Raw genomic sequence first — 21,520 nt, forward strand, 5'->3', positions numbered from 1 at the left:
GATGTCGTCGTGTTGGGCCTGTGTCATCCTCTACCTGTGGCTGCTGCTCGGCCCGCTCTGCAGCTGTCAGACCGAATCCAGACCTCGACGCTCGCGCATCAAACGCCGCGCCGCATCCTCCCGCCACGTGTCCGTCAGCGTCTGACACTCTCTGAGAGGGGCCGGCAGGACGGAGGCGGACCAGAGGTCGGGGGGGGGGGGGGGGGGGGACTCTGAGCCTCCACCCCCCCCACCTCCTGTGAGAGGGGATTTTCAGGAGTGGATCCCACAGAGCTCACAGAGCGGTGAGAAGGACCAATCAGAGGGCTGAAAGCTCCGCGTCCTCATGAAAGAAGAAGACCTGATTGGACAAACAGGAACACAAACCACAAACAAGGAAAGAAACACACTTACAGTATGAATTGCCAAAGGGATCAGAAGAAGTGGACTCTCTCTCTTTATCATGTGGATTACAGTAAGTGGTCGACAAATGGGAACGTTTCTACATTTCTACTCCTTTGTCTTAGTTTTATTTGAAATACATGTTTAGATTTTTTTTTTTTATATATATATATATAATATACCACAGAAGGAATTCTAAATATTTGATTTGTGACATTTTGCTACAGAGGAAAACATTTGAACGATGTTAAGTCTGAAGAGACAGATCTGTTGTTCCTCGGATCTGAGGCGGGGCAGGTCATGGTGAGAACATGAACAAATCTTTCTGCTAGACTTTGGGTTAAGTGTCTTGCCCGAGGACAGATCAGACGTGGCTGCAGGAGATCGAACCCTCGACTTCCTGGTTGAGAGACGACCGACTCGACCAACTGAGCGATCCATGAGTGAAGGACTGCTTATAAACCGAACTCTATAGAACAGATTTGGTGGTTTTTGGAGGACTGCATCGAGCTGCAGCAGGATGCATCTGCTGGAGGGGGGGTGGCTGAGGACTTGCTGAGACCAGATGGACGGTTCTGTGAAGACTGGGCGGAGATGGGAAGGTGGAGGGGCGACTCGAGCTGCATGAAGGAACTGAAAGCGAAGAGTTGTGTTTAAAAAGCGAGCAGGGAGACGACGAGGGTGAGACGCTGACTTAGCAGTTAGCATGCAACGAAAGGGACGAATGCAAATCATAGCTTAACGCTGGAGCGTCATTTTAGCTGATGCAATAACAAAACCAGAAGTCACGCAGAATGATTTCAACCTTTTCATACACTCATAAATGTTTGATCCTGAGAAGCTTCAGGACGAGCCGGCGCCAAAGAAAGATTTGTTCATGTCTCTGAAGTCTGACGTCTGGAGATGATTCTCTGTGTTTATTTTTTCTATAAGTATTGATTATTAGACGCTCATTGACAGAAGGTGTGACTGAGCGACTGAAAGGCAGCTACACGGACACAGAAGATGTTCTTAAAAGTTCAACATGAAATATGTTGAGGAACTAGAGGGTCACATCCATGTGTGACCCATATCTGTTTCAGATCTAACCGCAGCTGAAGTTATTAAACTGGTATTAGAAATATTTTTTTACAAAAAGGTGACTATGCAAACACACTGAAGTTACTGTGTAAATTAATGTAACGTTAGTACAAAGGCTGTCAGCATTAACTACTTAATCGTGATTACTTAGGGTCTGAAATGATGTCATACTATTTTTGTCCCTTCAGGCTCACCGTAGATAGTGGTCCTCTGTAGTCTCAGTGACGTAGAGAGAAGGACTCTGCTGCATCTTTGAGCGTCTCATTTCACTTTAACAAACTCTCAGACCGATCAGCTGACCAGCCCAAAGTCACAACCACCTGATGACATCACACATTGACCTTTGACCTTTGTTACCATTTGTTTTGATCATTAACCAGTTGAAGTTCATGTCGTGACCTTCAATTTGCCAGAGGGACCTTTTTTTTTTTAAATTTCAGAATAAAAGCAGGCTTGAAAAAAACAGCAAGCAAAGAACTCTCAGCTTAATGCAGTACAAACTTTCAAAATAAAAGTCTTAAAATTAAAAGTGTTTAATGCCATTTAAAGGAATTTCAAACTAGATTAAAAATGTGGTTCATTGCATTTTGAAATGTGATTTTTTTGACAGACCTAATTATTTAACATTGTAGACTAATTGTATAGCAGATAAATAAATGCTCTGCTGCAGCACATGCTGAAATGATGCAATAATTTCCCTTACACTGACAGATCTTGAGGGGTTATCATGGGGCCAAAAATCTGCCGGACATGTTGTCTCACTCTCTGAGAAACACTCACAGCGTGTCGCATTATGTTGCTTTACAGGACATCAGTCTCGTCTCAGAGGGATTCTTTCTTGTTTACATTTTGTTACATGTTTTACTACATTTTCTAAATAACTTTAAAGATTGAAACAGAGAGTGCTAAAAAAAAAAAAAAAGAAGAAGAAAAATATAGCACTCAGGTCCAGAAGAGATAGAAGCAGCTTCTGTCTCATGCCTTCAGATGAAGAAGTCGTGTCTGCGAGACCCTGAGGGGGGGAGCCATGTCGTGAAACTAAGATGTCCCCGTTATTCCCTCTTATGTTCATGTTTATGTTTGTATGTGGACACATGACTGTTTTCTACTCTCCTCCCCCTCGAGGGTTAATGAGCAGGAAAGTGGCTCAGTAAAAATAAATATAGAGTTATATTATCTGCAGGTTGATGTAGTGTTTCTGTTCGTCATAGATGTGAAGCTTCTTTTGTAAATATATTGTTTTCTTACAAACATTGCTGTTGTCATGTCTGCTTTGTTCAATCAGTGTTTTTTAGGACATTGAGTAGTTTCGGAGCCCCGGTGTTTGTCTGTTTTCTTTGTGTTTAATCGCAAAAATCACATATAGGTCAAATATTTTCCTCCTCTTTATCCAGTTTAAAAAAGTCTCAGATATTCCTAAAATGTGTGTCAATCCACTTGTTGTAAATCCACTCTGATCCTGTATTTGATCATGTCTATAAACCCCTCTATTTCAGCCCTGCTCAGAACAGGCTGTTTCTGTGCCTGTCGCTTTAAATATGCAAATGAGCTGTGTCTGGCCACGCCCCCTCTCTGGAAGGGCTCGGGTGTACTCGCTGCTTTCTGGCTCCATGTCCTATTGTTTACGGTGAGAAGGCAGACTCAGAGGGCAGAACAAACACCTAGCTGTGGGAGTGTCACCCACCTGGGGGAGGGGCTACTGCCCTTTGTGATGTCATAGAGGGAAAATCTCCAAACGGCCTGTTTGAGCACACATTTTCTGAAAAGTGGAGCAGGCAGGAGAGGGAGAGGATGGATTTGAAGTGTATTTTTTACATGACTTTTAATTAACGTGTAATTGTCCTTAATTCAAAATTAATATGTAAAGAAGAGTTGTTGGTACAATCCCGACACAAATGTACAAAGACTTTATTTTGGCACTCGTACACGAGGTTTGAGAGTAAAATATTTCAAATACAGAACACAAGGCACGGAAGGTAACTTATTATCGACAATGACGTTTTCTTATAACAATCAATATTCAAATTATAGTTCAGTATATTTGTAGCTAATCAGTGCCACGCAATAAAATACTGTCGTTCTCATAATCTCTCTCAAATAAAGTATCACAAAGCAGACCAGATTTAAGACACCATAAAAAAACAATGGCACAAATACAGACACGGAAAATTGTTAAATAAGTGACCCACACACACACACGAGTTGTGTGTCGTCATTTAAGCTTAATTATTTGATAGATAATTACATCGTGAAGCGATATGTCGTGACTATATCTGCAATTAAAAAGACAAATCCACCTCTTCATCCTGACTGAACGTGTGTTTGGAGAAACACTAGTTATTTTTCCAAGCTGTTAAAGTCAGAATCCTGCTCCCATCATGTCGCATTTCCTGAAAGTGTAAAAAGTAATCATGACGTTTATTCATAACGACTCGACGTAGAAGCTCTGCACCATGAAATTATAAAAATATCGAGCTAACAAGGTTAGCCGTTTGATACGATATTACATGCTTGGATCAAATTCTTCATAATTTACTGAAACTGATTGGATTTTTTTCATGGATATTTTTAGATATTAACACGGCGCTCACGCTCCATTGGGACGGCGTGCACACTGTCCGACAGATCCAACCCGTAGCGCTGAGGGAATGCACTGTGAGAAAACTGTCAAACAGTCGCTATGTACCGATTTAGAATCAGTTCTTTTACAAGCATTCAGAGAAAAATAAAACCAGACTTCGTACCGAGTCAAATGTCTCAAGGTCGGACTTAAACACCTCCATAAAGTGTTTGGAGGTCGATTTACTCGTCCTCGGCTTTCTGATCCAACGTCGAGCTTTCACTCCAAAGTCGAACAGCATAAAAGGACAGAGAGGTAAAAACATGAGGAGACACAGCTGAAAGAGTTCAGATACAAAGATGGACGGAAAACGATTTTGCAGCTCACTAACATGTTGGTCGAATGTTTAGTATGTGACAACTGGAAACTGACAGGGAGCATATCGCCGCCTACTGTAGCGGCGCCTGAAGTGCTTTAAATCGATTCTCCTCCGGCTTGTTTACTCGGATTTTCTTGAATTGACCCCCCCGGGGGATAAATAAAGTTTTTTTTAATTGAATTGAATCAAGCTTTAACTGTATCTGGAGTTATTCAAGGTGGATTTTTCCTTTTAGTCTATGAACGCAAACACACAGAAAATACGCTAATACAAAACATAACATGGCAACAGTGGGGGGGGGGAAAACAACAACAAAAAGGCCATTTCAGTCAATGTTCTTCTCTTTGGTATGTGTTTCAAGGTGAGCAGAAGCTCCACCTAAAGTGCTCTATAAGCTGCTCAGGCTTTTAAATTAACGTCGAGTCTTTTTGCTTCAAAACGAGGCTGAAAGCGTCTCTCTGTGACCCAGATCAGGTCTTCTTCCTGGAGTCGGGCCTCACTGGGATTCATCAGAAAAGAAACGCATGTGGGGTTAATGTAGCTGTAGTGTGAGCTTCAGTCTCTGACGTGCACACACACACACACACACACACACGCACACACACACACACACATACACGCACACACACGGTGTGTCAGCCCCTCAGGTCTGCAGGCTGTTTGCCTCCTCGGTTGCTGCAGAGTCTTTCGAGCGGTCGCAGCAGCTCGTCCTCTCTGGGTCTGTACGGCACCACGTAGCTGTCCTCCTCCAGCAGGATGCGGTTCAACGTGCGCTCGTAGTTAATGTGGCGACGCACCATCAGAATGTACTGCCTCCCTTCCTCCAGGTGGGGGCAGTCGCACACGTTGGGGACCCACAAGAACTCCCGGTGCTCCAGGCGGTAGCCGTTCCTGTACGTGTGGAGGATCTGGACGTCGTAGCGCGTCTCCTCGCCTCGGTAAAGCTTCCCCATCACTCGGCCCCGGAAAACTAACAAACAAAACGAAGACATTCAAATTCAAACCCAATCAAGTTCTGCTCAAAAACAGCAACGCTGCAACAGGCGAGGACTCACCAAAGTCCTTCTGGCAATACTGTCTCTGACGTTCCCTTCGACCTTTGACTCGCAGACATTTCCCACAATGCTCTGATCAACAAATAAAAACACAAACATTAAAAAGATCATTAAAAAAACACCTTCTTCTTGCTGTGGTGAAAAAACTTCTCATCCTGGATGGCTTTAAAGAGTCGAAGCTCCAGCTGAGCAGAGAGAGTGAACAGGTGAACGTACTTCCAGGCGCGGGCTGAGGCAGCAGGTTCCTGTGGTTCTCCTCGCGCTCCAGGCGGGGCAGGACGGGCTGGCTGGGGGGGCGCGGATGGCGGCCGTGATGAGTCGATCTGCGTGGAGGCTTCGCAGGTCGCACGTCTGGAAAACACAACCACAGAACTCTGAGTCAATGACGATGGAAAACGACCGGCAGTGGAGCTTATTAGGAAAACATGTAAACATTCAGGAAGTCAACGTTTCCAAACATGAAGACGGCAGACGGCAGATCTTCTTGTAAAGATTCCTCCTGTTACACTTCATGGTTTATAAACTCAATCAATCAATAACGTGGTTAGGAGCAGCATGCACATAAACCGCGAGCCAAAACATGGGGAAGAAACTTCAATCCAAACAGATACAATCCATTAAACTGTTGAATAAAGACTCCAGGGTTGTGCTTGTGCCAAAGTGAAACTCAGACCACCTTTTGTAAAGACATGAAACTGAACAAATCATTAGCACACATCCACATTTATTTAAATCGAAAAAAAAAAAAAGAGGAATTCTTTGTTTGGACGTTTTGTTCTGCGGGTCATAAAATCAGCAGCTCTCTGAGACGTGCCAACAGTTCAGTCTCACATGAAATGCATCACAAACAAATATTTTGAATCCTGCAGTAAATAAATAGACGGAAGGATTTCATGACCGCCGGGTCAGACGTGAACAAACTCAACGACCCGAGCGTTCACCTCCTTACCTAACAAACAATCATCATCATCATCACTGTTTCTCCCACTCTGGTTGGCACCGATCCATCAGCTGGAAACACTTCCACATAGGCTACTGAGATTTATTCCAGCTTTGGACGGACTCCGGCAGAAGGCGCAGGGCTGCAGGCGGCGTGCAGATTCCCGTGTGAGTGTGAGAGATTCAGCACACGTGTCCTGCAGGTTACATTCCTCTGCCTCGGTAATCTCTATCTACTGATTGGACAGAAGACAGATGAATCTGTACACGTCTGGATGTTCAGCTCGGGAAGGGGTTCTGGTTTTTGGTTTTGTCCTCCGAGCTGCCTCGACCAATCAGCACGCTCCTGTGTGTGCGGGAAAAACAGCCGGCAAAAAACAGGCTGTTCCCATTGACGGCGTCGAAACAAGGATTTATGTATCTCTTTAAAGAGACGTCTGCACACAAGTGATGAAGATCCATTTTTTTTACATATCTGCACAATGATTATTACGTTATATTTCTGCAAACTTTGGACGACTTGATTGTGATTGGACGACAAAGTCAGCCCAGGTCAGCTGATGCTCCATCATTAGTGATGCAACAATGATCTCGTTACTCACATCGCACTCAAACATGTTGTTCTGCACTGAGAGAGAGATAAATCAAACCAGACGAGGCAGATCGAATGAGAAATGAAAGCCACGAGCCCGGAGGAGGTCGAGAGCTTCGAATAAGAATAATTAAAAACACGTGTCCAACATATCCAAAGCTCTGAACAAGAGTCAAATATAAAGAAAGGATTTACACAAAAGCTAAAGACTGAGTGTGTTTGAGTCTCACTTTGATCCCACATCAGACTGTGTGCTCGCTCTGTATCATCTCAGTGCTTCACTGAGTCTACGTCTCCCACCGCCTGCAGCTCCTTCAGTGACAGGCTCCGCCCCCCGCGGTGTCCGAAGGAGAGACACCGCGGCTCCTGCTGCAGTCAGACTGTTTAACCAATCAGCTCCCAGTAGATCAGAAAACACACCAAACTGGACAATTTATTCCGACCTCTTGTGCAATAATAATGTTATAAGATGTCACCTGATCTCATGTGTATTTATAATTTGATTTCATTGCAATATTTATTTATGGGACAATAACATGTCCATCCTTATGTGCACTGTGTGCATGATCGTGTTCACACAGTTTACACATCTTTAACTTACTGGCATTTCAACTGTTCCTTTTTTTGATGCATATTTTACTCGCTCTTTAATTATTGTTTTTGATGCATATCTGCATTTTATTTTTTATTTTTGCACTGTGTGATTTTTCTTCTGCTATCCTGCTTTGCTGCTGTAAATGTCTCCGCTTGTGAGATGAATAAAGGATTATCTAAATGTTCCAATCTTCTATTTTAAACATAAAAAAAAAAAAAAAATGAAGTTGGGGTTGCTGATGCTTTAGTCTTTTAGCCCGGGGTCAAGGACTTTGCAAACATGTCACTCTCTGTATCGTGTTGTTGTTGTCCTTGGTTCGGCCTTTTGGTATCATCATTATCATCTTTGAACATGCACACAGCTGTGTTAAATGTAGCTGGAAGCAGGACTTACACCAGGGGGGTCGGGTGGTGACAGGAGGAGGGCGGGTGCTGGTGGGTGGGGCGGCGGCGGTGGCTGCAGTGATAGGTTGGTCCCAGGGGAGGAAGTTAGCCGTGTGGTGAGCTTCACGCAGTGGACTCCTGTGGTACAGGGCGTACTGGTCTGGAGGCAGCCAGTACTCGTACTCGATCCCGGTGTTTTTGTCCGTGGCCAGAACCTGCACACAAGCAGCAGAGAGGGGTGTCGACTGGTTTCATTTATTTTCTCTTATCAAACTAAAACTGCAGTGCGTCTATTTCCTTTGCACCCAAAACAGACGGGAACCAAAAAATCAGGACGGTACGGATCAGTTGTTTTGGGAGCCTTCCCAACTTTTGATGCTGGAAACGCTGATAAATGTTTACAGAACCCAAAGTAAACACGATTGCAAAGCTGGAATGATCCAACAGATATTTGAGTCATAGCTTAATAAAGGAGTTCACACCTGTCCTAGAACAAACTAGGAGAGAGCTGTTGTTGTTTTCACACACAGAAGTCGGCTTCAACCACACAACGTTTCACTGAACCGACTCACTTTCTCAGCGTGTTTTATGAGGAGGCAGCCGTGCACTTCTATCTGGTAGCTGAGCCAGGTGTGTTAGTGAAATCCCTGCAGAGAAGCTGGATGGAAACAATCACTTATTCATGCACACCTGATGTTTCTAGCAGCCGGTGCGGCGTTAACGATGGGCTGGTTAGCTTTAGCTTAGCAGAGCAGCATGAAGAATGTGTTTTCATTTTATTGGTTTTCCTGCCTGCTGGGCTCAGAAATCACGAACGCTCTCAATAAAGGAGAATGTTGTGAGTCGGTTTCACGATGAAGATCAATCAGAAGGTCAGCTTCCCTGCGTCTACGCCGTCTCACCATCAGATGCAGGTCCTCCTGGGTCGGTCCTGGTACCTCGAAGCTCTCCCAGGTGTCAGCCGAGCGCCGGTACACCAGCTTCGTCCCGGCTATGTTGTACTCCCCCGGAATGCTGATCTTCCAGTTACCGTTAATGACGAACTGAGAGCGACCGTTCTGGAGGGCTGGAGGAAGGAAAGGAAGGAAGGAAGGAAGGAAGGAGGGAAGGAAAAGGACACGAGGGATGATTAAAGGAAAGAGGAGAGAAGGAAGCTAAAAAGACGAGGCTAGATCCTAAAAATGTTCTGATACCGACGTCTCCTGCTCAGTACAGATTCTTAAACCTGAATGTGAGTGTTGTGTGTTTACTGTTTTATGTTGGCCTTACTTTAAACCTCAGATGCATGGTCATGGATGTTTAGCTTAGCTTTGGTAGCAGTGCTAATGTTGAGCTTCAAAAGCTCCTGTTCTACAAGTGATCAACGCTGCTCTTGATGCAGTTTCAGAGGCTTTTTAGATGCTGAACATCTCCAGCAGTGAGCTCTCTCCATCGTTGGCTCATGTTGAGGTAAACGCAGAAACGCTCCGGCTGTCTATATAAGGCAGCTGTCCGTCCTCACGGGGGGATTTTCCATGACATGAAATGGAAACAAGAAAAGCACCTTCACCTGCCTCGCCCCAGCGGCTTTACGAGCTTCCCTTTCAAGACCGCGGCCGTTTTATTTTCATCCCATGAACAGGGATGAGAATAGACGCCCTTGTTATTATTTTGTTGCCTGGTAAAAAAAAACACACACACACAGCTGATCCAGAGACCAGATGGGACAACCGATCCCCGCCTTATCTCCGGGGCGAGGAAAGGATAGCACGTCTAGGAATGAGGTTAAAAATGTCTGATGTACTCTGCATCTATGGAGACTGATACACATGCTAGACCAGCTGTGTTAATGTGTGTGTGTGTGTGTGTGTGTGTGTGTGTGTGCGCCACGCTGACTCTTACCCAGATAGCTCCTGCTGTTATCTGTGACTCGGATGTGAGTGGCTCCGGCCGGGATCATGGTCACTTCGTTGTATCCAAAAGGTCCGGCTGGCAGACAGAAAAACTCGGTGAGAGGATTTTTTTTTCCCCCCACATTTTTACAACCTGGGACACACACGCTGCACTAAGTACATTTTTACGACGAGGACAGGAAGAGAGAAAAAAACAAATACGGCTCTTAAAAGTCCAGTTTTTGTGCCCGATATGAATCTAAATGTAGGTGAACGCTGAGTTTATCGGGTTTATCTTGAAAGCACACAGATGCCTCTCAGAGTTTAGTGTACACTCAAGCAAATCAAAGCTACGTACACAGTCTGACATATCTGCTCTTTGTTGTGACACAGGCGCTCGTTCATCTCCTTTTATCAAACTCTCCGTGTCAGGGAGTAACAGCCCTGTCTTCTGTATCTGTGGAGGAGTTTTGGAGAGCACGTCTCTTGTTGTGATGTCTCCATCAGCAGAGCCTGATAGAGATGGAATGAAATGAGGCTCTCCCAAACACAGATTGTTGTTCGTGTAGTTCTTTTCCCAAAGGAGGGAAGAAACCATGTTTTTCTGTATGTCATGAAAACGAGTCTGATACAGGCAGCACAGCTTCAATGATCCATTTTAAAATTCTTTTATTTGCTTTAAAATCTCTCACTGGTCTTTCCAAGCCTTACACCCTTACGCACCGACCCGCTCTCTCAGGTCAGCTGATCAGCTGGGACCGTGCCTTTTCTGTTTCCTCAGCACCTTAAACAGGCCTCTTCTGTCTCTCTTCTCCCTGACCTTTGACACCGAGGAAGATTTGATTTCTTTTACAGCATGAGTCATGTTTTTATGCCTTTTTAAATTTATTTTTTTCATTTATTGTACAGCCCTTTGGTCAGCTGTGGTTGTTTTAAAGTGCCTGATTAAATAAAGTTGGATTGGATAATGACATCATGGTTAATAATAAAAATCAAACATGGAGAACAATAATGGGAGTTTAAGTCTGGAAGCACCCCGTGGAGATGAATGTACAGACTCTGCATAAAAATGCAGAAAGTACTGGAAGGACTGGATCTCGCCTGTGGGTGTGTTCTGGTTTCCATTTGTAGAACAAGACGCGTCAGACTGGAAGTTCAGCGCAGTTCACTGTACGCAGGAAAGTCCGAAACAAGCGGATCTGCATCGGCCTGAGCAGACACTTGTCATGTCTCACTGACGCTATGAACTCCATCATGTCTTCAAACAGTCTCTTCTGGTCGGCGTCCTGCAGCAGCTGTGTGCTCGGTGTCTCTGCTAATATCTAGCTTTGCATGATGTGTAGATGTTGTTTTGTAGACGCTATCAAGCTGCATGATGGGAAGAGAAGCTTGAGGCTTCTTTTGCTGCGTTCAACAACACTCGTATTTAACTCCGCTGACAGGTTCAGATACCTCTGTAATGACTGTGGTTCAAGATAATAACACAAAGATGCACAGAGAGGTAGAAAATGGTCGACAGACTGCGTTTATCTCGTCTTCTGATTATTAAAGCGGTCCGCACTACACGCCAACATTCACACATGCTCCGACACTGCTGGCAGAGGCTGCTGTGCAAGGCTCCAACCCGCTCATCAGGATCTAATCTGATGCTCATTCACACACACACGGAGCACGCAGATGGTGCGGTTCTGTCTCCTCAACATGCGGGGTGAAAGAGCGGAGTGGACGACCGGCTCTTTCCCTTCAAACGCAGCCAATCACACCAAACCTTAAATATGAGCCACATGCAGAAGAATCATACGGCTGGGTCTGCTCACCATGTTTTAATATTAACACTGACAGTGCACATTATATTGTGTTACAAGATTACTTAGAAAAACAAAAACCTGATCTTGTGACCTCTGAGACATCACACACGACGTGAACATTAAAAGCAGCAACAACAGGAGGATCAGATGAAGTTTCAGCTGCTACTTCCTGTTGTTTCAAAGCGCCGGCTAACTTCACCCAGCACACCTGCTGTACACATTCACTCACTCATGGCACAGGTTTCCATGTAAAGAGTCCATCAGATGTAACTAACCAACACATCGGACATGTAGCTGCAGGAGCTGGGTATCGAACCCCCCACCTTCCGGTTAAGAGCCAAACAACTCAACTGAGCCACTATATCGATATCCTGCCTGACTGTTCATGTGCTAAAAACATGATCTTTGTAAAGTTACGTTTTATAATAATTATGCAGCTCGAATAGTAAAATCAGTCACGTTCATTAAAAGACGTCGTGGACGCAACAGCTGCACGCCAGTAAGGTCAAACCGCAGGCGCTCTGCTGCAGACTCTCCCTTTGCACTCTGAACTTCATCATCATCATCAGTAACAGATATGTAACCTGTAAGTCTGAAACAATCAGGAGCAATAATCAGATAATAATGTTCCTTTGAGGAGATGTGATCGCTGCTGTTCGAGTATTTATTGCCTGTCATTAGAAGACAATCCGTGTTTATGATGTCACTTGTGATGGATTTATGCTTCACAGGATGTTTACGAGCAGAGGCAGGGATCGTTTATGAATGAGCTGAGAAACCACAAGCGTTCATTTACAGAGCCATATTTCACCTCTGTGCTTCTCCCGCTGTTCACGGGTGACAAGTGTCCGCAGGATGAACTCCGTTTATAAGGAGCTCTGAAGCGCTTCGGTTGCCCCCGTTTCCCCGCTCTCACTCCGTAACTATGCACACGCTTCGTCTGCTTCATTGGCTTCATGAAGATCCAGTGAGGAGAGAGAAAGTCAAAGTCACGGCGATGCAGCGTTCAAGGCCGCCCGAGGAGCGAGTCCGTGCATTTTGGAAAAAACAGCTGCAGGGAGGAGAGAAAACCTCCCAAGGCTGATGACATCGCCCAGACAAAGCAGCCATTATCAGCTTGTTTGCTTCTTGCTCAATCTGAGCCATAATGGCCGACGCTTTGCTGTGCCAAGGCACAGAGCGAGGAGAGGAAGCACGTGCAGCAGAGCAGAGACCTGAGCCAAGTCACACAGGTGTTTGCACTTTCTGCAATGTGGGACTGCGATGGGTTGACTCTCTGAATTTTCACCATTCGATCGATTATTTATTCACGTCGACAGTCACAAAAACAGATGAGCTCCAAGATTAACATGAGCGTAAATGTTCAACCCTCCAAAGTCCACTACTGTCTTTTGAGGAATTTTTGCTGATCGTTCACGTGGACGAGAGCTGGATGAGAGCGGGCTCAGATACGACCCGTCTCACTCCACTCTTGGTCGTAGCTGATTTGGACGTTGGAGATAAGAGCGACTGTGAAGCCTCAGCTCCTCACACTCTCCTGCACAGAGGTCAGAGGTCAGAGGTACACACGAAGCCGCAGACTGTACGATGACGGCGTTTGCTTCCACCGCTGCATCACTTCCTCTCTCAGGCTTTCAGGCGAACCTCGTCAGAGCGAGAGGAACATTTTGCATGAAAGGAAACGATTGCTGCAGTTTGTCTGAGTGGAGCGAAGCTGACACTGATGGTTTGACTCGACATGTCTGCAGAGCCTTTTAACGACGATCCAGTGATCCACGTTTTGACAGAAGTGAACAATATGAAAGCAGTCGGAGCTAATAAACAAGGCATACACTAAGGTTTCTTTATTTATAAAAACACGGAAAACAATCCCACATTAATTTACCTTCATTTGCTTTTCTTGCTGTTTTTTCACGTGCGTCGCTACAAGCTAAAAAAAGCAAATGTCTGTTTTGTTGCATTTTGAGATTTTTGATTGGACCGACGATGACACTATTCAAACCTACAGGATTTGCAGATTTGCTGCCTTCACATGCGGTTTGCCCCGTAATGTTTCTTTCCTTTTGATTTGTGCAGAAGCGGAGAGAGAAGCCTGCAGACCGATGTGTGCTGTGCACAGTCGGGCCGTGTGCGTTAGCCTCTGAACTACAGGTACTAATAGAACGAGGAAAATGTTTGCCTGGCACCGAGCCAGAGTGACATTTGGAGCCTCCAAGAACTCGCCGTTCTTCTCCTCCCTTCCTTGAAATCTTTTAACCGCTCATTTTGGAGGACTTGTTGTTTGCTGAATCTGTTCCTGGACGACAGCCAGCAGGTTTCTGTTTGGCAAAACTGTAACCATGGCGATCGCTCGGTTTATCAGAGAACAGTAATGAACTGGACCGACTAATGACACTTTGGAGAGAAACCACGAAAAGGGATTTATACCTGGATCCTGTTAGTCTGAAACTACAGCAATTGATTGCTTGTGGAGACTGAATGATTGTGTGTGTGTGTGTGTGTGTGTGTGTGTGTGTGTGTGTGTGTGTGTGTGTGTGTGTGTCCTACCTGCTTCCAGCCCGTTGCTCTGGTACACACTCTTGTGGTGCAGACAGGTGGTGTTTTGTCCTCCACACACCATGCATGCGTCCTCCTGCTGCTTCGAACCCAAGATGGAGTCACAGCCGGGCCTCTGTAGGACACACACACACACACACACACACACACACACACACACACACACACACACACACACACACACACACACACACACACACACACACACACACACACACACACACACACACACACACACACACACACACACACACACACACACACACACACACACACACACACACATTTTGGGACTGAATGGACTGGAACTTGTCAGAGCACATCCCTCTTGTTGGAGGTCTCAGTTGAAACTTGTTGATCAACTCGAGTCCAACTTTTCACACATTTTCGACAGCGTCCCAGCAACCTCTAACCTTTCGTTCTGTTTAGTTTCCTCTCAGCAGTCTCCCCTAAATCTTCTGCCATAACTCAACTCAGTCCACTCTGACTCCTCTTCCACTATTTGCTTCTCTGCGTCATTTTCACCCTCCTCACAAACATTGACTCTGAGGAAATAAAGGCAGCGCGGGGCCCGGACAGAGGACGAGCGTCGCCTCAGTACACGATAAAATGCCAAAGCAAAGAGCACGCAGGACAACCTCCGTGGTTTATGGTGAGAGGAGAGTCTTGTCGCGGTAGATTACAGTTCTCCAGCCTTCATCACTCGCTCTGCAGCGCAAACCAATCAAGTGGGAGGCTCCCGGGCAAAGAAAGCAGTAATCTAGAGACCCTGTAATCAGCCCCCTGAAGCCCCTTAAAAACACAAAAACACTCCCAGCATCTGTGTGTGCACAACAGGAAATGAATCCTCGGTGACAGAGGAGCCATGTGCACGAGGGCCCCGCCGAGGGGGAAGAGCGCAGCGCTGCGAAACGTCGAAAAACACTCCAGCACGCAAGAAAAACTATCAGAGGTAATAAGGTTTTAAAACTAAAGAGACTGACTGTCGATCACTTTCAGGTCTGCGTTTGATTTATCAGTCAAATAAACGTTTGATGTGACCAGCAAGTCTTCCATCGAGTGATGAAAAACATTTGATAGTTTAACTTCACGCTCGTTCTGTGTCACTTTATGTGCAATAAATATAAAGCTAGGAGTTAAATAAAAAGCGCTAACATTAGCATGCTAAAACAACAACGCAGCTCAAGCAAGGGACGACTTTGTCCCCCTGCTTGCACGTCATCAATGCACAATCCAATTTAATAACTCCTTTGTCTCTGCAGGAGGGCGGAGGCTTCAGGATGGAGGAGGCGTGGCCTAACAGCCGTTTGTTTTGGTTTCATGCTGGAGCTCAAGGGGGCGACATCTACTGGATCAAAAACTTTTATAAAAATAGAAAAATAGCCAAACAACAGACGAACCCGACAACAACATAGATATGACGAAATAGTTTCCATTCTATTTGTTAGAACAGCGAACGTTCTCCTGAGGACTAATTCTTAAAACGTCAGAGGTTGACATCTTCATAAATATCTTGCGAGCCGCTCGGGGGAATCGCAGTAAATTGTTGCTACAGATCATGAAGCTTTCTGTCACCGCTGGTGAAAAACATGGAAACTGGACCCAATCGCAAAACAACAAAAAATAATAATAATAATAATAATAATAGAAAAGATTGAAAATGAACATTTAAAGAAACACAGGTGGAAAAAAGCAACACTGGAAAAGAATGAGAACTAAAAAAGAAGAAATTAAACCTCTGGAATAAAACATAAACAAGACACTGTGTCATCCTCTGACATCTCTTGACATGCGTTTCATTCTTTGAGTGATAAAATATCTTAATGGATTATATATCTTAAAGAGTTTTCTGACAGCTTCGTGGTCTAAGAGCAGGAATGAAACAGCTGCTTGATTGAAGAAATTCCACGCGTTGTGCAGTCTGACCTGCAGCTCAGCACACCAGCTGCACGCTGCATCTGCTTCCTGTTTCAGAGCCTGTGCTCCTCTGACCTCAGTCTGAGTCCATAAATCCACTTATTTACACCACGCGTTAGCACACACACACACACACACATTATGTATAGACACATGTAAACACAGACGCACATTAATCCCTGTCTAAGTGGTGTAAAAATAACCTCGTCTTTAAGTGTACACTCATGTAGCAGATGTGTCCGCTGAGTATTACACATGCATGTCGTTAATCTGAATGTCCTGCAGGTCCAGAAGGGACACAAGTTCATTTCCAACCTTCCCCATCTGTGTGTGTTGGGGGGGGGGGGGGGGGCAGGACTGTGGACTGTGTGTGCTGAGCAGAGCTGTAATGCTAACTGAAGGCTGCAGTCCACACTGATGAGTGCACCTTGGCCCTAACGCACAGCGTGGAGCTCACTTCTCCAGAGAGCTGCAGTCAGAGTGGTCAACATCATTTACACAACAACAGGGTGGGAATGAAGAGCGAGCGAGCGAGAGAGAGAGAGAGAGAGAGAGAGAGAGAGAGAGAGAGAGAGAGAGAGAGAGGAGAGAGAGAGAGAGAGAGAGAGAGAGAGAGAGAGAGGAGCTTGAGCTTAACGCTTTTTCAAATCGGAAACAGGACGGAAGAAAAAGGGAGTTCTCTCAGACGCCTTCTCTTTCTCCGTAGAAAAAGGTCCCAAAGCCGCCTCCTTTGAGTCTGATCTGAAGCATGCAGCTAAAAGGAACTGGAATAAACTCATGTGTTGTCTAACCTTGTGTTACACTGAGCAATGCTGGAGAAGAAACATGTCGGGCTGTCGACTCAAAATGACTCCAGTGAATGAAGCAGCGAGTCACATACTAACACATTCTCTCCCTGGTCTGAATAATGCCGTATATATGTTGTCATGGAATATGTTGAGAGAGAGAGAGTTAATATCCGTGTGACGGTGTGTAGTGAAGATATTTCATAAATACAAGCTTCTGTCTTCGGAGCAGTTTGAACAACGACTGAAAACACCAGTCGAGTAAAACTTCAGGACTTCAGGACCGATGCAGCGTGCACATCCGTCACGCATCGAGACATCCCAGTGTGGACTAATACACCCGCCATCATAGCTGAAACACCCAGTAAGGCTTTGAGTGCTTGGACAGTGGATAGTTGGAAATCCGGGACAGAGAGAGAGAGTTGTGAATGACCTGCAGGGGCGGAGCCAGCCTGGAGGACTCTGCAGGTTCCTGCAGCTTAAACAGCCGACTTTTGAATACAACAAACAGAACACACACACACACACACACGTGCACACACTGCTGTTCCTACGCACCAGGCAGCGTCCGTTCACGCACACGGCTCCGGGCTCCTTGTCGCAGGCTGTGCCGTCGAGCACTCGGCCAAAGTTGTAGTAGAAGTTGTGACCCAGGGCCAGGCAGCTCAGCTCACACGGGTTCGAGCCTGCGGGGAGAGAGCTCCATTAAATCATCATGGTGGAAAATAAAAGGTGAGGAGAGGTAACCGGGCCTGGGAGAGGAGGCAGAAAGCTAAACACATGTCAAAACATCAACAATCTTGTGAGGATTTACACCCTGCAGGGCAGCGGGACCCTTCGACCACATGACTGACAACACAGTTACTAAAATTAAACACAGGCAGAAACAAACAAACTCTCAGATGATACTTCACCCCTGTAGTCGACTCCTGCCTGGTTTTGGCTGCTCCAAAGAAACCTCAGCGTTTATAAACGGACAGATTACAACAGATTCATGTCGGCCCTGCTCATTCCTTCAGCAGCAAATACATGGGATTCAGTTTCCAGTTTCTCTTCTTTAACATGACATGGCTTTTATCCAAATCTATCTTTGGCCAATCGACGGGGAGGAGTGAAGAAGCTTTCAAAACACAGCAAAGAGACTCACTGACCTCCATGAAAGGTCGTCCATTTAAAGGAGGTTCCAGCCACGAGCGGGCGGTCATTGAAGGCAGCACACTGCATCTCTCTGAAGTCCTCGGAGTCGGGGGGACACACCTGCACACACACACACACACACACACACACACACACCATACATCATGTTAAGATGTTAAAGTGCATTGTGGGTACTCTGCATTCACTGTCTGGAAGTTTGTCTTAAATTCAACTGTCCCCCCCCCAAAAAAAAGAAAAAAAATAGGATTAGCTCTAATATTAATGCTGTTGTAACTTTTTCTCTAAAATAAATAAGTAACATTAAATTTTGCTTAATGGAAAATAATTTGCAGCATTTTTACACATAAATCTGTCGGGCCTTGTTCACATTGGACCTCCAAATCAGATTTTCAGCACATCCAGATTGTTTGTAGTTTTTTTTATTTTTATTTTTTTCCCAGTCTGGCACAAAAAGCCAAATGAGATCTTTTTTTCTCAAACCGGATTCAAACCACAAACGCAGCTGGCTTCGAATGTGATTCAAATCCGACAGACTCCGACTCGACGTGAACGTCTCGGTCGCTTCAACGAGTCTTCTGCGTCACTCGCGCCTGCTGACACAACGACGCAGACCTGAAGTGTCGCCAAACTAAATCTTTGTTTTGATTTAGTGTTGTTGCTCGAGGGCGACATCTACTGGATGGAAAAGTCTTCTCACAGCACGTCTCTGTCTCTTCAGTGTAACGCAGTACAGCGAGGACGCAGGTTAATGTGTCAGTGAAATTCCAGGTCACGCCCTGAAAGCCGTCTTGCTGCACCTTCCCTGAACACACCTTTATGACCAACGTCTAAAGCAAACAGAGGCCATTGTCGTGAGGGTTTTTTTTTTTTTCATGCAGGCTGAAGATCGTTCGGCTGAAATGACCTTGGTGTTGCAGATCTTGTATTGTCGTGGATCTCCTGCACATGGTCCACCCACTGGGTTCCTGTGACACAGACAGCAGGACGCAGACGGGTCATGTTTTAGTCGTCGACGGTTTCACACCAGAGAAGTGTTTTGTCACGTCTGGCTCACCTGGTGATGCAGGTGCGTGTCCTCACAGAGGCTCCGCTCCCACAGCTACGTGAGCACTCGGACCAGACGCTCCACGTGGCCCACTCGTTCCTGTAGTGCAGCTGCCGCCGGGCTCGAGTCGGACGACCTGGTGACACCTCGCCGGAGGGACCCCAGGACTGAGACACACGAGACACAGAGAGAAACGTTAACGCTGACGTCTCACACAAACAGAGCTTCTCAGCGGAGCCGTGACGGGCTCGTTCTGCAACACACACAGCTACGTATGAAAGCAAATCTTATTTTACCGATCGATCGAACGGTCTTCATTTTAAAATATGAACACAAACACAGGAATCTAGAGATGCTTCTTGACAACTTGCAAAAAGACAAAGAGCATCAGGAAGAGAAGACACTTCGTCAAGATTGTTCTGGGGGGTTTTTGCAGGAAAGATTTCGAGACATCCGGATCAAGATTCAACGTAGGACGACGATTGTAACCTCTGCACATGACTGATCGACACCGGCGCCCAAAGAACATCATTGTTAATACGATGATGCTTTTCGTTATTGGTTCCGTGTGTTTTGACGAAAGGGCGAGTAAAGTGCCACTTCAGTTTCTTCTCCTGAGCTGCCGGACTTTTTATTCTGAGTTTCCTGAACGCATCATAACGGCATCTCGACTCTCTGCTCTCCGTCACTCTGCAGCATCAATCTGCCTGCGTGTTCAGAGCTGTCAGGTAGCAACTAACAGCTGTCAGCAGCTGTGTGTGTGTGTGTGTGTGTGTGTGTGTGTGTGTTTGGAGAGAAGACAACAGTGTTGGCAGGATGATGGGATGTCATGTGTGAAAAGGGGGGAAAAAAAAGTGTGTTCAGAGGGGGGTTATCTGTCACGACGAACAACACTCACATTATTTATAGCCCAGAATCCAACAGGCTGATAAATCTGTTTAAAAACAAACAAACGTGTGAGCCGGATCAGGATCAGGATCAGGATCAGGATCAGGATCAGGATCATCAGAGACAAACAATAAAAAGTGATTAGAGAAATCTCAACGCCGCTCCTCAAACACATTCCTGAGTTTTTTTGTTTTTTTTATTCCTCAGAGGACCGAAGCTGGCAGCGTTCCCGAACAGTTTCTCACACAGCAGCTGGCTCACACACACACACACACACCTTTAACTCTTTACACACACACACACACACACACACACACACACCTTTAACTCTTTACACACACACACACACACACACACACACCTTTAACTCTTTACACACACACACACACACACACACACACACACCTTTAACTCTTTACACACACACACACACACACACACACACACCTTTAACTCTTTACACACACACACACACACACACACACACACACCTTTAACTCTTTACACACACACACACACACACACACACACACACACCTTTAACTCTTTACACACACACACACACACACACACACGTTTAACTCTTTACACACACACACACACACACCTTTAACTCTTTACACACACACACACACACACGTTTAACTCTTTACACACACACACACACACACACCTTTAACTCTTTACACACACACACGTTTAACTCTTTACACACACACACACGTTTAACTCTTTACACACACACACACACACACACACACGTTTAACTCTTTACACACACACACACCTTTAACTCTTTACACACACACACACGTTTAACTCTTTACACACACACACACACACGTTTAACTCTTTACACACACACACACCTTTAACTCTTTACACACACACACACGTTTAACTCTTTACACACACACACACCTTTAACTCTTTACACACACACACACACACACACGTTTAACACATGCCTTGGCCCCTCATTGTCTCATTAGTATGCACATGTAAGCAGCAGGGAAACATTGTACAGCAGGAGACGAGCGTGAAAGTTTCATGTTTTTCTGTCATGTTTTATTATTATTTATTTATTTATTGATCATTCATTGTTTGAGTTACATTTCTTTTTTTCAGCCTCTCTCAGTTCTTACATTATAATAAACAGTTTGTAAAACCTGCTGCCCGGGAGCTCTCAATCAAAACAATAACAAACGAGGACGTTGAGGCTCGCGGGGAATCATGGGAGTGACTCTCTCTGTGACATCACAAGGGGAGCACATTAAAAAACGGAGCATTTCTCTCCGTGCTGTCGGACAAACAAAGCACTGGACGAGTTTCTTTCACATTCTGCGGGTCGTTAGACGCTCAAATTACCAAAATAAATGTTCAAGAAGTCTGTGAAAGTGAATGTCTCATCACATGTCCCCTTTAATATACATCGTCTGTGTCTGACTGTAGGATTATAGCCTCCTCTTATCTGAGGCGTTCTGACTTTGTAAGTCATTGAATAGAACTGCTCACTCACTCACACACA

At 45.3% G+C, this 21,520-nt stretch overlaps 2 protein-coding genes across 3 annotated transcripts in view; one reads left to right on the top strand and one right to left on the bottom strand.

Annotated features, from left to right (window-relative positions):
• serinc4 (serine incorporator 4) overlaps positions 1-896 on the top strand; it is a 21,476-nt gene extending 20,580 nt beyond the window's left edge. For both annotated transcript variants that reach the window (XM_079340079.1, XM_079340078.1), the window contains exon 11: positions 1-896. This exon is cut by the window's left edge and continues 63 nt beyond it. In XM_079340079.1, the coding sequence (XP_079196205.1) occupies positions 1-145 (145 nt within the window). In that variant the 3' untranslated portion in view covers positions 146-896.
• A 2,454-nt stretch (positions 897-3,350) lies between these two features.
• The window catches only part of adamtsl5 (ADAMTS like 5), a 31,652-nt gene continuing 13,482 nt past the window's right edge, over positions 3,351-21,520 (bottom strand). The window contains exons 3-13 of the mRNA XM_079339351.1: positions 19,114-19,271; positions 18,964-19,024; positions 18,053-18,158; positions 17,460-17,587; positions 14,191-14,314; positions 9,846-9,932; positions 8,867-9,030; positions 7,975-8,179; positions 5,672-5,806; positions 5,456-5,527; positions 3,351-5,370 (exon numbers count right to left, since the gene is read on the bottom strand). Of these exons, the coding sequence (XP_079195477.1) occupies positions 5,036-5,370; positions 5,456-5,527; positions 5,672-5,806; positions 7,975-8,179; positions 8,867-9,030; positions 9,846-9,932; positions 14,191-14,314; positions 17,460-17,587; positions 18,053-18,158; positions 18,964-19,024; positions 19,114-19,271 (1,575 nt within the window). The 3' untranslated portion in view covers positions 3,351-5,035. The remainder of the gene's footprint in view (positions 5,371-5,455; positions 5,528-5,671; positions 5,807-7,974; positions 8,180-8,866; positions 9,031-9,845; positions 9,933-14,190; positions 14,315-17,459; positions 17,588-18,052; positions 18,159-18,963; positions 19,025-19,113; positions 19,272-21,520) is intronic.

The sequence above is a fragment of the Symphodus melops genome (assembly GCF_947650265.1).
Source record: "Symphodus melops genome assembly, chromosome: 3".
Taxonomy (NCBI): Eukaryota; Metazoa; Chordata; class Actinopteri; order Labriformes; family Labridae; genus Symphodus; species Symphodus melops.